The sequence below is a fragment of the Cebidichthys violaceus genome, unplaced genomic scaffold (genome assembly GCF_023349555.1).
Source record: "Cebidichthys violaceus isolate CVI_PGR_0920_01 unplaced genomic scaffold, fCebVio1.0.p SCAF_1, whole genome shotgun sequence".
NCBI classification, from domain to species: domain Eukaryota; kingdom Metazoa; phylum Chordata; class Actinopteri; order Perciformes; family Stichaeidae; genus Cebidichthys; species Cebidichthys violaceus.
The window spans coordinates 13,929,985-13,950,797 of record NW_027176262.1 but is presented as its reverse complement, the minus strand read 5'-3'; the positions used below and the strand labels follow the sequence as shown (position 1 = coordinate 13,950,797).

Here is a 20,813-nt window from a genome sequence, read left to right as displayed (position 1 = left end):
ATTCATCACATGGCTGTTTTCATTCCTCCTGTCCATGCTGGTTCTGAAAAGATCCCTTCCTAATTCGACAAAATCCACAGTCTCCATTGTGTGCAAAACTGTATCCCAAAGTTAGGATTTTGAACTAAAAAGACAGTAACTTCTGTCGATGCCCACTTGATTTGTCTAACTGAGACTGCTGAATCCTCATAGTAGCTTCAGCTGAACTTTAGAGGGAATTTCACTGAACTGTAGATTTTGCCACCATGTCTTTCATTCAAGATCTTTTCGCAGTCAGAGAGTGAGAATGATTAGAGCGACCAATAATCCTATAGATGTACATATGAGTATTGTTTTAAGACTTGACAAGGAACAAAATGGGAATTTATTCTTTAAATCAATTGATCTTTATTGATAACACTGTGACAGTGTAATAGGGCTGGGCGATATGGCCAAAATCTTTTATCTTGATAAAGGTTATTTCATATCTCAATAATGATGTATATCACAATACAATATGTTTTCTGGTAATTCAATAGATAAATAGTGTATCTGTACTGAAATTGTACGACCTATCTTTGGATACTCTTGTGCGATTGGACGTTTTGTTTAATTCTTAACAGTGATGTTTCAGTCTTTCATCTCCTATTCCACTGTACTGTCACACATAGAGCTTACTTTATCCATGTGCTCCAAACAAACAGTAGGCTGTAACATAATGATGGACACAGAGGTGTGAGGATGGCAGGCAAAAGTTTCATAAAGCAAGAGGGTGTTCCTCTCCCTCTTTTGAATGTGGGGCACAAAAAGCCTAGAGGATAAGAGCTAAGTAAATATCAGCTACGCCTCTTTCTCTTTCTGACACACACACACACACACACACACACACACACACACACACACACACACACACACACACACACACACACACACACACACACACACACACACACACACCAATCTCAGTCTTGCACCCTCCCAATTGCTCATGCACTCAGGGGCCTATAATCTCCCTCTGCGCCCACACACAGATCACACACACACACTTGGCAAGTGTTCTTATTTGTATTCCTGCGATCTGGAGGCATGTGTTCTCTGGCAGACACCGATATATCAACTCCATGAATATTCATTCACTAGTCAGAGTGGCAAGCTTCAGCAGCCCCCTCTCTTCTCGCACGCACACACACACACACACACACACACACACACACACACACACACAATGGTGATGCGTTCCTAAACAACGCCAACCTTCCACATGCACATACATTATGTCACCACTGAACTGTTGAGAGCTGCCACAGCAGCGTGTTTCACCATAAGCTAATGGACCATGTCAGTGTCTGTCTGTCATTCCATGCACGTGCACGCACGCGCGCACGCATGGATGTCTAAGAAGAAGTACATCTCGGTCTCCTTCCTGCTGTGATTGAAGCCGCTTATCAATCATTTCCTGGTTGAGTAATTGGTGCAGCGGATCTCCTGGTAGATTAATCACATCTGTCTCAATGCCTTTTCATGTTTGAGCACCCTCACCGAGGAGGCTGAAACCTGTAAATGTGCACACACACGCACACACACACACGCACACACACACACACACACACACACACACACACACACACACACACACACACACACACACACACACACACACACACACACACACACACACACACACAAATAGTCCTTAGATGCCCTTCTTCAGCCACTAAAGACTAAATTAGCTCGAATCCAATCTGATAAAGAACTCAGTAAATAATTCAGAAGCTACATTTGTCCACAAAGACTCACCATCATTGCACTTTCAGTTGAGGACACTGATGTTGTCAACTTCATTGGAATGGGAGTATGAATCTCCCACATCTTTTGTGGGTGGGAAGCTATTAAGGTGCTGGTGGTGGAGAGACCTCTGTCATTGTGCATTCGTCATCTCCGCTCACCGACTTTCTCTCCTACGTCTTTACGGCTCATTGCTCCCGTGCTTCGTCTCTCTCTCTCTCTCTCTCTCTCTCTCTCTCTCTCTCTCTCTCTCTCTCACACTTGCATGAAGCCATGCACTCGTACAGCTCCTCTGATCTGAAATACCATTTTACATTTATATCCGCTTCACTGCCAGCACAATGCACATCAACATAGTGATATCGTATCACACGGCCTCAGTGAAACCTTGTCCTTGTTCTTTTCTGCCTCACATTCCTCAGCTTTAATTGAAGGGGTGATCATGCATGTGGCCTTGATAAAGACCATTCTGAACTTAAAACTCTACCTTTCTTTCACTGCTCCCCTCCTCCTCCTCCTCCTCTCTTGATACATCCTCTGCTCTTATCAAGACAGAAAAGGCAATGAAAAGCATGGCAAGAAAATGAAAGTGAAATAAATAGAGACGGAGTACAAAGCTTGCATTTCCAGTTAGATCTACAGAGGAAACTCAAGATTAAAGGGGCGAAAGTGAGATAAGAGAATTTCCAGTGTTAATACCAAAGCTGCACTTTGAGAGGAAAGCTAACCAAGTGTTCCGTTTACAGATTACCACCTCTTTTGTGTTTGTGTGTTTTATTACAGCACAATACCTTCACTATGTGCAAAAGAGAAATGGAGAGATAGGAAAGAAGGAAGGCTACATATTGGAGTAGACACGCGGAAGCTTTCTGTTCCTCCAGCTCCTCCTCTCCCCACTATCACGTCTTCCTGCCAGAGGTGAACGCTTGGACCAATCCGAGTAGGCATCTACATCAAATAGAGACAACATATAACTGTGGCATAAAGCTGGGCAGAAACCAGTATTTAATTAATACTGAATGTTTCGTGAACTCTAACTTTACATTTGAATCATCCTTTCTGAAGCGACAAATCTGCGCTCACACCGACTCTATGGTTCGATCAATGGGTGCCCACACTGAACATAAACACAGAAATGCTCATTGACCATTCCAACAAGATGATCATGCCTTCAATATTGACCAACAGACAGCCAAAAAAGATGCATTATGGTCCGTCTGGTTTGCAGTGAAGATCAATTTTATGTACAGGTATATCACAGCACAGACAAACAATTAATTGCTTATCCGAAAGTGTAACCAAATCATTATCTGTATGTCGACTAATAGATTGATCGACTTATCATTTCAGCTCTAAATACAACGTCCCTGTTATCAATACAAACACCTGAACATTATTGAAAGGCAGATTGCGTCGTCGCAGTGGTTGACATTCTGAAAGACTCTCGCCACCACGAGGCACATTGCAGCACACTCTGCCAAGGGCCGCTTCCACCATCCTGAGTCGACAGCTTCCTGGACTCCATTCATCCCTTCCTGTGTCCACCCATTCACGACTGCTCTCATCTCCATACAGCTGGCTTCATTGGCACAAGAACTCTTTCAATTAAGCAACATTGCACACATGAAAAGTAACCCAACGGTGGGCATATGGTGCAAAGTAAGTACACTATATTTCACATGTGCATGCACCTAATTTCCATATACACATACAGTGTGTTGAGCAGCGGCAGGCCCATAATTGGGGCACCCATAAATAAGGAACAGTGCGACGCCTGGATTTCTGCTGATTTGTTTTGCAGGGGATGCAAGTGTAAATAGATTGATGGTTTTTCATTTTAATAGTGCTGCACTCTGCTGGTGTCATCTGGATTATTACCGCCATCTAAAACCTTCACGTTACCTCCTACACCAGCTTACTTCCTGACTTGCTTATTCCGGTGCTTCCATTTATATCCGCCTCCTTTTTCTTAACCTCACCCACTTTCTATTGCTGTCACTCTGGGGGCAGATGTTGCATTTATCGCGTTAATTACAAACTGCCTGACTCTTCTCTCGGTTTGATTAGCGTGGGTAAACACACCCGGAGTTCATCACAAGGTTAGCCAATACTAATCCTAACCTGTGTCCTCCTGAGGATTCAGTGATATGCACTGCTGAAGATTTGTCTTTCCTTTACTAGTCCAAACACTGGCCTCCTGGCATCTCAACCACTCTGCGTTTCCATTCATCAGAGAGGAAAATATACAGCGATCAATGCAAAGCCTGTTTGGTGTGTGTCATAGAGCAAAACCAAACTGCACTAGCTGATAAACATATACAGACATTCATAAAAATCAATACTCATCTACTCCATCCACTGCCGCTGTTCTCCTAAAGCTTGCTGACAAAAATACAGGCTTTTGAGAGAGAGAGAGAGAGAGAGAGAGAGAGAGAGAGAGAGAGAGAGAGAGAGAGAGAGAGAGAGAGAGAGAGAGAGAGAGAGAGAGAGAGAGAGTGTGTGTGTGTGTGTGTGTGTGTGCGCATCACTTTGTGGGACCTTCATCAATCACAACATTGATTAGATTCAATGGACTGGATACGAGGTGGATGGTGGAGTGTGTATGGGGACAAGGCTTTGCATGATGAAACTATGAATGAAGGAACAAAACAGTAGAATAGGACTGGATGTGAGATACAAGGACAGCGACAGAGGTAGATCCTGCATAATATCAGTTTGTTTGACAGGCTTGTTCCTTCCCATACTGGCTGAGTGTAATGGATGTCGGAAAAAGACATTTCTGATCAGTGTGTCTTCCAACACTGGTCTTCAATCTACAAGGCACTGACTGGACCTAAGTCAGTTTCTGTCTGGAAGCAAAACTAAATTCTCATTGGCTCGTTGACCCACTGATGTTCACTTTCCCATAGTTATACCTAATGTACTCCCTCAGGTCAAAGTGATCTAAGCGGTAAACAGCATAAAGACAGATGATGAGGCAGTGATGATGACACACGCTGCTCCGTCACGGTTCAAGTTCCCATACAACATAATGAGGACAGGATGTGTAGCCAAAGACCAAACCCAGTGCCCACTTTCCAAAACAATCCCAAACGCTGCCCATCACAGCTCAGAACTACACCGTGGGCATCTGGACTGGCCACGTTCATAAGCTTTACGTGGAATGCGTCCAACAACTCTGCTTTCAGTATGGTCCAGCTAATTAATTGAATAGACGCTTATACGCTGAATAAGCTTGCCCACGTTGGGAATTACTTTGGATTAAAAATGCTTCTAATCATTTTTGTTCACTTTTGGTTTTGCAAGCCCTTGACAGCTTGTACATTTGTTGTGGTGCCCGTGTGGTGACTGCGAGGAAGGGCTGCGGGCACCGAGGCAGAGCCAGCAGGCGTCTGGCCACGGGTCTCCAAGGCAGCCCAGTTTCCAGAGCAGGTGCTGCACCATCATGGAGCAGCAGACCCACTCCACTTTGGCCTGCTCACTATTTCCAGCCATACACACCACTGCCCCCCCAAGGGACTGCCTGCTAAGAATAGAAGAAGGATATCTCAGCCTTTGCTGCATCCATTTTTTCGAGTCTTTTGTTTTTTTAAATCCCCTCGCGCAGGTCTCCCAACTTTATGGGAAACTTTTTCCTCTTTAAAAAGGGAATTTTTTCCTCATCTGAACCGAGTGTCTAAATATACTGTATGTTATACAGCTTGTAAAGCACTTTGTGATTTTGGGCTGGAAAAGTAGAATTGACTTGACTTAGTTTAACAATACTTAAGTAGGGTACTCTTTCAAGACAAAAAGAGGTGAAAATAGCTATTGAGGCCCTAACTTCTTGTGGAACGATATAATTAATATTGAATGAGAAGCTAAATATTTTCTCACTATCACATCAATTAAGTCTTCAGCCACCATCGAGCAGCTAGAGTAACTGTTGTGCTGCTAGTAGCTCAGTCAAGACTAGTTTCATAATCAATGCTGCTAAATATTTTCTCAATTAATTGATTATTCCTTTGGGCTCTAAAATAGCAAAAGAAAATGTCAGTGACAGTTTCCCACAGTCCAAAGTGTTTTCGAGTGTCTTGCTTTGTCAGACCAACAGTCCATAGCACAAAGATAGTCTGTTTACAATGATATACAACAGAGAGAAGCAGCACATCCTCACACATGAGAAGCTAGTCCCAGAGACGTTTTGGTCTTTATGCTTAAAAGATTTATTGAAACAATTACCAAAATAGCTGCCAACCAATTTCCGGACAATTTTCTAATTGTTTCAGGACTTCTTTCTTTTGCAAGACAAGCTAATGTTAACGGGTGTCATGGAACTGACATGTCAACAGTGTTCCTGACAGTATAAATGCCTCTACAGGGTCCCAAAGGAGCACACTCTGTGATCAGTCTGTAAGAACCAGGAGATGACAAGTAGTTTGTGAATTGTGTACTGCTGCAGAGCATTTGCCATCTTCAGAAGACAATATGAGTTAGGTTGTGGTTGTGTGTGTGTGTGTGTGTGTGTGTGTGTGTGTGTGTGTGTGTGTGTGTGTGTGTGTGTGTGTGTGTGTGTGTGTGTGTGTTTGCACGTGCATGTCTGTTGTAAGTAAAAGTCGTGGACTCCCCTCAGGACTGGAGGCAGCAGGCTCTTTAATATTTCAGAGCAGTGATAAATAAGTCAGACAGACTGCAGAGAGATAAGGTGACTCTGCGGGTAGGGTGAGGAGGGTGGGGGAGACAGAGGTAGAAAAGGAGAAGGGGGGAGAATGGATATGGCGAGGATGAGAGAGAGACATATAAGGTAATAGAGCAAAAGGTCAAAGAAGACATGAAGAAAAGGAATGGGGTAAACTGGAAAGACTTCTTATTCTATAAACGGCACAACAACCAAATCAAGACACCTCTGGCAAAAACCTGTAAATCTGTAAAACTAAATTCTGACAGTCGGCCTACTATTAACATTTTACCCCACCAGGAACAGTACGTGATGTAGATCAAAACCTAAAAGCCTGTGTAGTTTAATAGTCCAATCAGATGTGTGTGTCTGTGTGTCCTTCACTGTTCCTCACACATCTCCGATTGCAGTCCCTTGACAATACTGACCTGGACACAGAACGACAGATTTTGATTTCTGAGGACAAAAGCGATCAGAAGGAGAGAAAGGAGAGAAGAGATAAGTAAGTAAGGCAGAAGGAAGGGGAGTGGATGAAGAGGTAGGAGAGGAGAAAGAGAGAAAACAGAAACAATACTGTAGAGAAAAGGTCAACAGAGACAGAGAGCAAGTGTGAGAGAGAAGATGAAAAAAAAAGAAGAAAGAGGTGGAAAAGTATGTCATGCTTTTTTCGGGGGAGGAGGAACTGCCCCATGGTGCCGTGGCCTTTAGTCTGACAGACTTATGATCAAAAGATGGAGAAAAAAAAAATCCTATGGGACTTCAAACACAAACTAACTCATAGCGTATTGTACAGTTACAGTTATGTCTGTCTAACACGAGTTGTGCTGCAAGTCTAGAAAATTTTGAGGCCATTTGCGAGGCGTTGCTTTTCGGCATCAGTTTTTATCCCCATCTCCTCTGAAAGACATGACTTCTTTCTTTCCTGCCTTTTCTCCACCTCCTAACAACAGCTTTAAGCCCCCTCTTCCACTATCCACTACCAATTTTTTTCATGGACTGCTTTATCAATCCCTCTCCTCCCCTCTTGGTCTCCCCACCACCCCTGCCCTCCTCTCTCCTGACCCGAATGAGGGCACTTATCATCCATCCCATCGTTTTCCTCTCTTCTCACCCTCAATGAAGCATCTCTCCTCCTCTGAGCAGCTGTAAGAATAGCTGCCAGCTCTGCTGCTGGATAAGCTTATTAAACCAACTCGGGAAGAGGGAAACATACAGACTTCTCACTCACAGGATAACAAATGCATACAGGTACTGGATGTGTAAACGGATGCACTAGAAGGAAGGGGGAATCTAAAAATATTGAAAAGGGAAAGAGGGCTTCATTGGGGAAATAAATAAATACAGACAAGTGGGAGTGGGAGTGGGGGGGGAAATAAAGTGAATCCATAGAGAAAACGTATAGTCCCAATCTCCCCAGTGGGATTAGTGTAAATCTAATCTGCCCCGCTGTCTCCTCTCCTATTCCTTTTAGCCTCGGCTTAGAGACGCTCACAGGAAGAGAGCAGGCGTCCTAAGAGCCTTGAGCTGTTAGCATTAGCTCAAATCACCGTAAGCTTCCTCTGCACCACACTAATCAATTACCAACCCTGCTCATCTGCCTCTAAACTTCCCATCCATCCCGAACCATCACCAGTCTGTGACCCTCAGCACACAGACACGCATACCGCAGAGCTCCTTTAAAAGAGACCCATTTACCAACACGCTGGATCTGTTGTCCTGATGAATAGTGCACCAATGTCTGTGGTGGCTTGAAGTTATCACATCAACACATTATTCCAATATAATTCCAACCATTTTTAGTAGTGGTGACCAATATGGGTTTTTCAATGGCCAATGCTTATATTTAAAGATCAGGGGCGGCCGATTGGCTCATATATAATGCATCTTTTTTTTCTTTATTTGCATCTGATTTAACTGAATTTATTGTCTGTGTACTGTTACCGTTATTTTAAATACAAACTGTATTTACTAAATAAATTGTATCTATATAATATTTAAAAAAACACCACTGCCCCCATGAATTGCCTGCTAAGAATATAAGACGGGTACCTCTCATGCTGGATCAATTTTTTCCATCCCAAGTATTAATGTTAGTGCACTTAACAGCAGCATTCATTATCTTCAATTTCTACACTTACATAAATAAAAAATAAGGGAGCAGGCTGACTGCAGGTGTGTCTGCAAACAATTTTTGTTAATCGGCCGACCAATAAATCTGTTTATCACTAATATTGAGCGCAATAATCTGCCATTGCTATATTGGAAAAATTTGAAACGATGAGTCGATTAATGTATTCTCCAAATTGGATGCTTTTCTCTATCTTATATGATTTTAAAATTAATATTTTGGAGTTTTGGTCAAATACAATGAACAATGTGAGGATGTCATCTCGGATGGACATTTGCATTTTTGACTGTTTTTCTGACATTTTATAGCCAAGCAGTTAATCAAGAAAATAACTGGCAATTAATCAGTAATGAAAATGATTGTTGGCTGCGCCTTATTTTCAGATGCAATGCTGTTTGACTTACTTTATTGCAAAGGATCAACTTCTGAGGCTCTACTACTAGAAAAACCTGGTTTTGCAAAGGTTGTTTTGTCAAAATTAGTCCTTTTCATTTTTAAATGGCCAAAATGTTTTCTTTGGTTGGTTTTACCTTTTAGTAAGATGAATGGTATTGAGTTATACATACGTTTTACAGCATGGTTAAAAATATGTATTCTGATTCATCTCATCAGCCATATATGTACTGTATATTTTAATTCCATGTTAGCATTAACTATGGTATGAATTGAGATACAGCACAATGATAATTTTAAGATTACTGAACAAAAAAAAAGTCATATCAGCAAATGCCTAGTGCCAATGTGTGTGAGAGCAGTTATATCACTGGGGTCAGAGCATGCGAACAACCCATTTCCAATTTTCTGAATGAGGCCAACGATACCTCCGGAGGCCTCAAACATTAAGCTTTGGCAGCCAGTTGATAGCCACGTCCCAGTCAGTAATAGGCTAAGAGCGGGGTTTACACTCAGTCTGCTAGTTGTGGCCTTTAGCCACTGTTGACATGGATCAGGATTACAAACAAAAGGTTGGATACATCCAGATTGGAATCAATTTAAAATGTGTAAGATTAAGTGTAGTAGATTAAGTTTATTTATTGCAGTTACCCTGATGAACATGTGGAATTCGTCTGCAATCTGTTTGCAAATTACTCTCAATCTGCTTCTTTATCCCTGTTTTTGTATTTTTCATTTTCTCTCCAACCTCTTCTGTTTTCTCCTTAGAACCAAGAACTTTAGCTAACCCTTACACACCAGATGGTTCAGAAAGCCTCACCAGTGTTAGACTGCCCCGACACTACCCTTCTTAATAAGTGCCCTGAAAAAAAAGGGGGAACCACAGAGGAAAACAACAGGATGAAAGAGCTCTAAAGGTCATAAATCGCAAAGGGCCATAATCAGCGGTACATGGCAATGATCCAGCAATACCCTGGTACACAAACAATCACACATACTCTGCCTAAGAATGCACACACACACACACACACACACACACACACACACACACACACAAGATCCCTCTACCTCCCAATTTTAATCACAAGCACAAATTAATGACATGCTGTGGAGTCTGATGCCTTCTTATCCCGTGAGCCTTCGTTACAGTGTGAATTAAAGACAACCTGGCTCAGGGTTGGTTCAGCGCAGAGTATATTTCAAGATTTGTAGCTCACAGTGAATAGAAACCATGTGCAAATATCAAACATTCATATTGGCTGCATTCCTCCTGTCTGGATGGATCGATGTCTGGAAGTGTGCAGCACATGTGTGTGGCAGATCAGCTCCAGAATGCAAATGTTTAACGCTTCATCCACTAATCGGAAGATCTGCTGTTCAATCCCCGACTACTCAAGTCCACACGTCAAATCGCCTTGGGCAAGATACTGAACCCCAACATGCTCCCGAAGGCTTTGCCATTGGTGAGCGAGTGTGCTGTGAATGATTAGATGACATCCTGGTGAGCCTGTTTGAATGTCTGAATGTTGTGAAAAGCACTTTGAGTGGTCGAAGGACCAGCAAGGCGCTGTATATAAATGCAATAACATTTACCACGTGAGAGTAGAATCGTACATTCAGAGTAACTCACGACAGAAAAACTATCGTGAAAATATCCGAGAGAAATATCCGAGAGAACTTAATCTAAAATGTTTCAAAAGGGGTATGTCCAACTTGTGGACGTGGACGGTGATAAGAGACAAACCGACACAACCAGGGGGCCTGTTTCCGTTTCCCAGGATGCACCTGCCCTACACACAGGCCCATCTGGCCAGCGAGATGTGAGGAAGAGCCACAACTGTGATCATGACAAAAATCCCGGCCCAGTCTCTTTGCGCACACAGTCGCACCAATGTCACTAACTCTGAACAGCTGTGACTTGCTACCTTTTCTCAGCCAACATTCTTCTCCTGCTGTCCTTCACTGCCAAGACAGCGAGCGGGCAAACTCCAACTGACTCATCTATTTTCTCAATCACGCACAGACAAACAAACAATTGTGGAGCCGGCGTTGGCATACAGATTTAGGGCTCCTATAGTCAGATTAAAATTATAAGTGATCCTCAAAAGAAGAACACATGCATTCTTTCATTTCAGCATTTTACATAACTGCCTTCAACATGAAGAATGTCCCTGTTTCAAAACAAAGTGTAGCTTAGACCATGCAGCCCAGTCAATTCCAGCCATGTGATTTGATTTAGATTTAGAGACTGCTAATCAGCTACAAACCAAAAACACACATAAGACTGTACAACCTAATAGCACTGCTTTGGACAAATACAGTGCTGTAGGCGAGCATTATGCATTCAGAGCCATACTTGGAGTTTTGCAACGTCTAGAATTGGATTTTAAACCTACACTTCCAACACAACCAGCATGTTTGGCAGCTTAATCGGGAACACATCACATGGGGCGACTGAGTGTGGCAAGCAGCCGAGGCAAGTCGACAAAGTGTGGTCTGGGGAGATGCTATAATGGGGGGGGGTGGCAGGTTGACATGGGCCATTCAGTCACTGCCAACCCCCAAAGAGAGAAGAGGACATGGAGGGGGGGGAATATGTGAAATGCGAAATCAGGGTGATGTGGGGTGACAGTGGGGGGATTTGGCAACCAACACAACAGCTCCATTACCAAACCCTCATTTCAGCACCACGTCAGCTCTTTCAAGCCCCACTGGGAGAGGAGTGGGTGAAGTGCAGGGGAAAAAAAGAGACGCTAAACACCGTGAAGCTCAAACTTTGTAAACAACTTTCCACACAAGACCTCCTCCCAGAAAAGCCAACAGACACAGGGATATGTGACGTGTGTGAACGATGACCTTGTGTCTTCCTTCTGCTTAGAAGTGCGTGTATATTTAGTCAGGGTTTTTTTTTAGCAGATGTGTTTGACAGAGAGGGTGTTAAATTATTGAGCAGTCGCTGCGAGAAGGGAAGGACGGCACACTGAGGTTGAAGAAGGTACTCTTATCTGGCGCTACATGCTGTTGGCAAACACACACACACAATCCTGACACAAATGCCTATCAAACCGGAAGGGCATGTTATTCTTAAAGTGGCAACCTCAGAGATATTCACTTAAATAAATGTCTGTTAAGTCACTATCGCCAAAGGAGGTAACACAATGGTGATTGAGCCTAGGATTGAACCAGGACTGAAATCTTAAAGATTGCCATAAACCTCCTAAATGCTCTTATCTCAAGAGAGGAGAAGGTGTTTTCAGGCGAAGACCCAAAATATCATTAAAATGAGTCAATTGCTGAATGACATTTATTTCACGGAAAAGGATGACTGTGGAAAAGAAGAGATTACCGATGTTAACTCCAGGGCCAAACACTTAGGTTACTTTACAGCAACAGTTCCATTCAGTTATTTGCCGTTTTTCACTGAGTGACTAAACTCCTCAGTCACTCCCCGACAGGAAAACAAACCTCACCACCGGGGACAAATTACCAAAAAGGTCAGAAGACTTTTCAGCAGAGTCCTCAAGCTCTGTGGTCTCCTCTCTGCTACACTAGTATTTTCCAGCAGAACATGAACTCCTGTGTGCTTTACGCTTTCAGCTTCACTTGACATCAAGGAAGGGCTGAAATGTTGAGCATCAGCTTTTGCCACAAGTGAGAGAAGAGGGCACAGAAGGATAACAGTAGTAATGAGCAATTTTGCTGATCCCTAATTAGATGAATTCCTCTTTTTTTTGCCCTGTACAGTCGAAGTGCAGGAATTCAGTCATACACTCAAGGACACTTGAGTGTATGACTGAAGCCCTACTGCACCATTCTGCAGAGCAAATCCACCTGTCATATATGTCATGGTTTATAGAAGGGAATGAGCTGGCCGCTGAAACTACATTATAAGAGGGATTTTAGATCTTGTAAGCGATTTATAGGCCACACGGGGGCAGTGGAAATGAGCTGTAAACACATAGCATGACATACCATCACCTTTTAAGTTGGTATGGCAAACTTGTTAGCAAAGTTGCCTACTTACATATCCAGCATATATGAGGCAACATTAGCATTCATTTGGAGTCATCCTTGTGACCACCTGATGAACTTATGTCCTATATTCACCCTCCTTTTGGCTCCGTTTTGGTCTCCACCAGTGCCTGAGGGAAATATCTGTCTCTTTAGGTGCTAAATGCTCCAATATGTTCACCAGTAGTTGGTGCAGGAAACTGCACATTCAGGTGATCATTCTGTTGGTTCATCACTACCGAAAAGCCCTTTCACATACAAGTAGTCACGTGATCCATTGTCCATATAAAAATATTGATTATAGTCACTTTAACAATTCTAAAAATGTTATTCATCAGTCAGTCATTCATCAGTTTATTTCAAAATGAGTGCCTGATAAGTCTATTTTATGAACTTGCTAAGGGCACTGATTGACGACGTGATGTGAAATAGTGTGATGCAGGTGCCTGGTCCTGATAAGCCTTTGGCATTTCAGCCTCTCGCAGTGAGGAAGACCAGACAACACCAAACTGCTCCTCTCATCTCTGTGTGAGTCCTCAACGTCCATGAAGGAGAAGCAGAGCACCTTCCTGTGCAAACATAAATATTCATGCGTTCACACACACTGCTGTCCTTGGTCTTCACGCACTCCCTCCCTTCGTTTGCTCTCTAATCCTGTAATGCCAACAGTGCAATTAGTCACATGCCGGCTCCTTCTTTCATCTCTCTAGTGAGAGCGAACTCTGGAGGAATTTAAACTGCTTAGTATATAAACTACGTAACCCACCCCAATGCTCCTGGAGTAAACACGCACATGAACACATTAAAACAGCCTCTCTGACTATAACATGTCCTTCATTGTGGAGTGGCTAAGAAGGTGAACTATGCTGCACCACTGCTTCAATTGCTCTCAAAAGTCTCGTGGACTGTTCATTTTAAGAAATTAATAATGAAGTTGAAAATTAAATGCCATTTAGCCTTAAAATAAAACAAAGGACAAGCTAAGAGCTGAATAAAGACAGAGGATCCCTCTAAAACATGGTCATCGTCCCTGTGGTTTCAGCGGGTTTTTTCTCTTACTTCTTTACTCTGCACTCTACAACCGCCTCCTACACAGTTAGAAACTATATATCTATCACAACCCACTCACAAACAAACACCGCAGATCGAAACTACATGAAAGAGTGAGCCGTGATAGAAAAAGAAATCAACAGAACAAAAGCTAATAGGATGGCAAAACAGACAGAGAGAAGCAGCCCCCGCACTCAAGTTAAACAGCCTTGTTGTGAATGTCTCCTCTGTACTCTACAGTAAGAGTTAAGGTAATTTTGCAGCGCCTGAAGCCACAACCTGACAGTGAGGCAGGGAGGAGCAGCGTGCGGTTGACTCTCTATATGCCAGTGTGGAGAAAGAAATGGTGTATGTTGCTGTTGTATGGATGGAGAGCTCAGGGTTATCGCTTTCATGCAGGTTATTCCCATGTGTCCACTAAAAATCAATCTCCATTTAACAGATAAATCCCCTCTCTGAGCCATCATCCAATACGACACCGCCAAGGGATGTGTTCACATTAAACACTGATTTTTGAACACCTGAAAATTTAATTTGGCTGTTGTGTGCAAGTGGTGTGTGGAGACATAGAGAAAGAAAAAAAAGGATATTTCCACATGGTATTTAGCATTGACTGAAGATGTATCTGGTAATAAACTGAATGGCTTCCTTAACTTTCTATCCTCCCAACATGCTGGAATCACAGTATTAAAATCACCCTCTATCATGTTGCAAACGCAGATTGACACGGTTCGGTGTAGATTGAAATTTTGGGAGGTACATGCATTCGCTGTCTTGAAGAGACAAGAAGCTCGATAGCACTCTCGTGTTTGCATGCTAAGTACACAGCCAGAGCCAGGAGGAGATTATCTTATTTTAGGCTAACGACTCAAAGCAGGGGAAATAGCTAGCCTGTCTTTCAAAAGTGAAAAATACATACCACCTACTATTTGTTATACCTTGTTTGTTTAATCAGTACACGCAGCTCCAGCTCCATAATGGATGCACAGACATGAGATTGATACCAATCTTCTAATCTATTTCTTGGCAAGAAATCATACAAGAGTATTTCCAAAAAACGTCTCACTAAATCTAAAACTGCACCAAAGGTCTATCATTAAAGATGCATTGAGGGGGATTTTATATATCCCACACCTACATAATTTTCACAGCGTGTGATTGTTTTGCCAGTCAGTACTAATTATACAGAGATTACGTCAGGTGCTGAGATTCATAGCTTGCAAAAGATCCATTTACAATAACTCTGTGTGTGACATACGATGGCATAACAAGGAAGAAGGCAAACGCTTTGTCTAACCACAAAAGCAAACGGGTGAAGCATGCAATCAGAAAATTGTATGAAATGCATACATTTTAATGGAAAAATGGCAAACATTACCCAATTTCACTTTCTCAATTAGGAGAATGTGCTGCTTTTATTCGTCTTCTGTGACAGTGAAGTGAATATCTTTTGGCTTGCTGGTCAGAAAAAACTAGAAATTTGAAGATGTCACGTTGAGCTTTTTCACCATTGTATGGACAAAACAACAAATTGATTACTTGAGGGAATAATCAGATTAATCAATAGGAAAAAATGAGTTAGTTGCAGATCTAATTGCATTTGGATCCACTACCTCTTCTCTTGATGTTTATGTTGAATCTATAATTAGTTGGCACACTCATACTCACGTGAATATTACATTTCTGTCCATTACAGGCTTTGTAAACAGTGTCAAAGACTTGTTGATGCTGCAGTCTTGGATGCTACATAGATGTTGACACAAGTCTGACATTTCTTTAATGACTGTCTATATGCTTTGGATGAGCAGAGTGTGCGTGCGTGCGTGCATAGAGAAATGGAAGCGGCTGACACCTCACTAATTAGCCAGCTGAGGCAGCCAGTATTCCTGGTGTTGCCTTGGGCCACACAGCATCCCTCTGCTGTATCCAATGCCCCCTGGGTAACAAATAAATAAATAAATAAATCTAGATTTGCTACAGAGAGGAAGTTGTTTCTGAAGGCTGCTGTCTGGCAACCATTTCACACACATCAAAAGAGGGCGTGGGAATGAAAACGGACCAAATTGTTGCCCATGGACATGCAGTGATAAAACAGCTCTTCGCCTACATGGGAGAATCTGAACCTTCTCTTCTTGCTCTTACTCTCACCATAGATGCTCTCCCACTTGTTTTTCTGTCAGATACACAAACATATATCTCCTATTCACCATTTATTTCTTCTAGTCTCTTAACTGTGTGTGTGTGGTATAGCTGTAGCAGCGCTCACAGGTTAGATCACTGGTCTCTAAAAAGCAACTCCACAGCGAGAAGAAGCACGAGGAAAAAAAGCCAGCAGGGGAAAATAATCCAATGACCACTTTTGGTCAAAAGCTGCAGCAGTCAGCGACAAGGCCTTAAATTTAATTTCCCCTAAAAGAATGGTTATCCTCTATGTCTTTTTTTAGCATGTTATTGTTCAGCCTCAATCCGACCATAGCGGTCAAACTGAAGACAGCCGCTGTCGGCCCTAAAAACAGCATGGAGCTCCTCAGCAAATCAGAACAGGCTGATCAGAAAATGTTTCATGTTTAATGTACGAGCTGAAGTATATAGAGGAGAGACGAGAAGATAAGAGACAGCGGAAAATGGTTTACTCTGTCACTTACAATTTGAGTTTTTTTGGGGGGTTTTCTATGCAGCTCCGTCGCATAAATACTGTCCTGAGAAACAATGCAGGGTTCAAGCATGCCCTGACTTCATGATGAATCAGTGTTTTTATGTTCTCGTCAAACTGGGGCGTCATCTCAAATACTCTTTGTCCCTTTAACCGACATTTCTTTTCTTTTCAAGGGCTGTTTTGTCACATTTGTGTCAAAAAACAACATTAGATAATTCATCAGATTCTTTTGACGAAAGCAGAAAGGGGGTAGACAGTTTTGCTTTGCTCATATTGAGCTCAGCCGGCTGTATATATGCCTCTGAAGCACACCGGTTTGAGTTCATCCTCCTCCTTCCAGCTATAATCCTGTTAGACCATGGGGCCTGTGCTATCTGTGTCCTAAAATGTTGTTTTGGACAAAAAAACATGAGAGATGGATATTTTTGGCTGGATTTTAAGCTGTAAATAGATAAGATGCAGTTTCCTTGCCTTTTTGGAAGAGAACAGATTAAGTGTGGGTGAATGTGTGTGCAGGACTGTAGCAAGGAATTATGGGATCCTACGCACAGTTGAGGATGGGCCCCGGCTCCAATTATCCACAAATGCTTGACAAATGCACAAGGCTGCATTGCCAATTGCTTAAATCAACTGAAAACTTATATATGCACAACTAACACACAATATCAACTAAGGGACTTAAAGTGGCTCCTGCTTTACTACTCGACTTTGAGGCCCCATCTTATAAAATGGTCTTTGTGCCAAAATAAACACCTTCATTATTTCAGTTTTGTGCTTATGTTGCATATTCCTGAATTCATTTGTGCTTGATCAAATAACCATATAGCAAATCTGGGGCCAGATCCAGCAGAGAAAAAGGTACACATTGTTTAAACAATATGGAGAGTTACTGTAACAGGGGCCCCGCAGCTCATGTTTACTTTTTTGTTGGGCCCTGCAACTTGATCACAACTTCCCACATTAATATTATGTCTAATCTAATGTTATAATAATAAATCAACTGATTTATCTAATGTAATCAGAGCACTCTTTCATCAGCTGACACAACCTTTCCCTCTGAAAAGTTAAAATTGTGGCAGCTGGTCAAAAGAAGCAGGTGTAATTCAACTCTGATCAGTTTTGATGGGCATTTATATCATTTTCGACATTTGATTAAGCTTTTTATAAATATAATAGTCTAAAAAAGTTGATGTCCTAAGCATACTTTCATCTTAACAATTTTGGGATTGCTCCACTTGTGGATTTAATACATTGTCGACAGTAAACCAGACCTGCTTGGGTAAATACGAAACACTGATAAATAGCCTACACACTTGGAGATCACTTAAGGCATCTTAGTCCAGACACTTTGGGGCCCCTTCAGCTCAGTTTGGGGCCCCTGGGTACCCACACCCACACACACACACCCGCACGCACACACACACACACACACACACACACACACACACACACACACACACACACACACACACACACACACACACACATGTATTTTGTTGGAGAGACAGAGCGAGAGAGTAATATGGACTGGAGGAGAGACACAGACAGACAAAGACGACATTTTGCCTTTCATTTCCCTCTTTGAACTCACCTCTCCTCCATGGCCATCAAAAATCCCAAATATAGACGGGTGACTCTTGTTGACCACGTCGGTGAGCACCTCGAACCTGTCCTCCATGTGGTCTCGCCGGCCTTGGATGGAGTACACGGCCACGTTGTTGCTCTTGAACTCCCAGGTCTTGGAGAACTCCGCATCCAGGACGTCCAGCCCGCCGAACCGCTCGTTCTGCATCATCTCCGCCACTTTCCCCTTGACCATCTTGACCGCATCCCGGCTAGACTTGACGATGGTCTTCACTTCGTCCGTGTGGAAGAAGTAACTCCACAGAGCCAGGCTGATGCACAGCAGGAACAAGGTCTCCGGTCTGAGCAGAAAATAACGCATGATCCGACCTAACAGAGACAGCAGGGTCATCGTATCCTCTATCATTTATTTACATGCAGGAAATCGCGGCAGGTTGTGTGTCGCTCGCCGCCGCCGCAGATTTCAATCCATCGTCGTTGGTGTCAGTGGTTTGGTGGCGGTGAAACATTTAAACCGAGCGTTTCACACCCGGGACACGAATCACACTGACCGACCGAGTGACACTTAAAGGAGGAGGTACGGCGTAAGCGTACGCACCCAGACCGGGAAAACAAACCCGATGCTCCGGCTGCTGGTTCCCCTCTAGCACGCAGCCCCGCAGTGAGCCCCCACCGGCTGTCCGTGGACCATCTGATGCAGTCAGAGACCACCGACTTCAACCCCCCACCCCGGGTACACAAATCGCAGGTTGCTCGTTTGGATTGAAAAGTGTGTGTCTGCCTAGATGAGAGCCGTGGGCAGAGTCTCTTCCTGGTCAGCCCCGCTGCTTGTTCCCAGTCCTGAAAATAGCGGTCCGCGTTGAAGCCCCCAACATTCCCAGCTGCCACACTGGCTGCGACTCCTTGCTGCTGACTTACTAAACAAGGGTGATGCCTTCAGGTGCAGCTCGTAATGTCCCTCAAACGAGTCAGAGATCAAGCGGAGCCAGTGTGGGTTAATCGCTATTGATCAATAGCGATTAGCGATTGCCAGTTTGGCATTTAAAACTTCACAAAGAACCCACAAATAAGACTGGGTGATATATGGTCGAATACATTATCAACCATAGTATAAGTGAGTTCCACTGCTCCACATAACGTTAGGCCAAATTATTTATATGTCTTACAAAAACTTTGAATTATAGCTTGCACATAATCATTTATTTGAGTACAGAAATGTGTAAGTCAACGCAACTTTATTTGCAGAGCACCTTTCACAAGCAAAGTGTTAGACATTAGAACAACATTAAAAAACACGATAAAAATCCAAATAAAATTGGAATCAAATGATATTTTCAAAAGAATAAGCCTGCACTTGTTGAATTATAACATATTGAGATTATACAATCAATATATAATTTCACTGATATTTAATAAATTACAATGTTGAGCCCTTCCCTCCAACACAGCTCGCTGTTACAATATATATGATTTCAGTTGGAGTAGTGGAAATAGAGTTCCAGCATCTGTGGTTTAATTTAATCAAAGCATTAAAAAAAAATAGGTCTTGAACTGAAATTATCTAAATCCCCAAACTGAATTCAGTTCAGTTAGTTTTCAGATAGTTCTAAAAGAGCACTAACGCTTCTTTTCTTTTTTTTTTACAAAATTGCATAAAGCAGTATTTAAATAAAATGCCCATGAAAATACTATAACATTTTCACCATGCAATTTTCAATATGGCTTTCATGCATATTAATACTCATACCTCGGTAGTGTAGCTGTTAACTTCCAACGTTTCTTTTCACTGTGCCTAGGCCTACTTATTCATGATCGTTAATGTGCGTTTTAAGTTTAGATATTTCCGACAGTACTGAATGCATCCAGCGAGCTGCCATGCAGGTGCGCTCACAAACGGAGGATTGATTCATTCTAACACAGGGGCCTTGTTTTGCCAATTTCCTTTTGTATATGGAATATAAACTCAGTTAAAGCATATTAACTAACATGACAAGGCCCTTTAAGTGGTGATTTACTGTGATCTTTGAGAAGAAGTCTTCAATTCCTAATTATTGTGCTTACATGGTGCATAATCCAAAATGTGTTGTGTTATCAAAACACCACACAGTAACTGGTTTCATGTAATATACCACCATCAGAGTACTTTATCTGTTATGAGTGAAAGGGATTAATAGGGGCCAGCAGCTAATTTTGTCCTCTGACACCCACTTAAAAAAAATGCTTCTCCTAGCACAGAAGAGGAGTTTTAATGAATTTGGAGGAATATTTCGGGGAGTATCTATACCAAGATTGCATGATGAATGATAAATGTTCACTGTTTGAACAAGTATGCCACATCCCCCCAATCCTAGCTTCTCTTCACTGGGTCCATTTTAGAATTGATTTTAAGATTTTACTGATCACTTTTAAAGCACGTACAGGTTTGGCTCCAACATATATAAAGGAAATGTTGACCCCCTATGAGCCAGCCCACAGCCTTAGATCCTCGGGTGGGGCCCCTCTGTCTGTTCCAAAGTCGAGGCTGAAAACGAAAGGTGACTGTGCCTTTGCCATCAGGGCCCCTCGGCTTT

The 20,813-nt window shown here is 42.5% G+C and overlaps 1 protein-coding gene across 1 annotated transcript in view; it reads right to left on the bottom strand.

Moving 5' to 3' along the window:
- Window positions 1-19,144, bottom strand: part of ppm1lb (protein phosphatase, Mg2+/Mn2+ dependent, 1Lb) — a 41,002-nt gene extending 21,858 nt beyond the window's left edge. Inside the window, exon 1 of the mRNA XM_068711777.1 lies at window positions 18,251-19,144. Within this exon, the coding sequence (XP_068567878.1) occupies window positions 18,251-18,649 (399 nt within the window). The 5' untranslated portion in view covers window positions 18,650-19,144. The remainder of the gene's footprint in view (window positions 1-18,250) is intronic.
- Window positions 19,145-20,813: the final 1,669 nt, after the last annotated feature.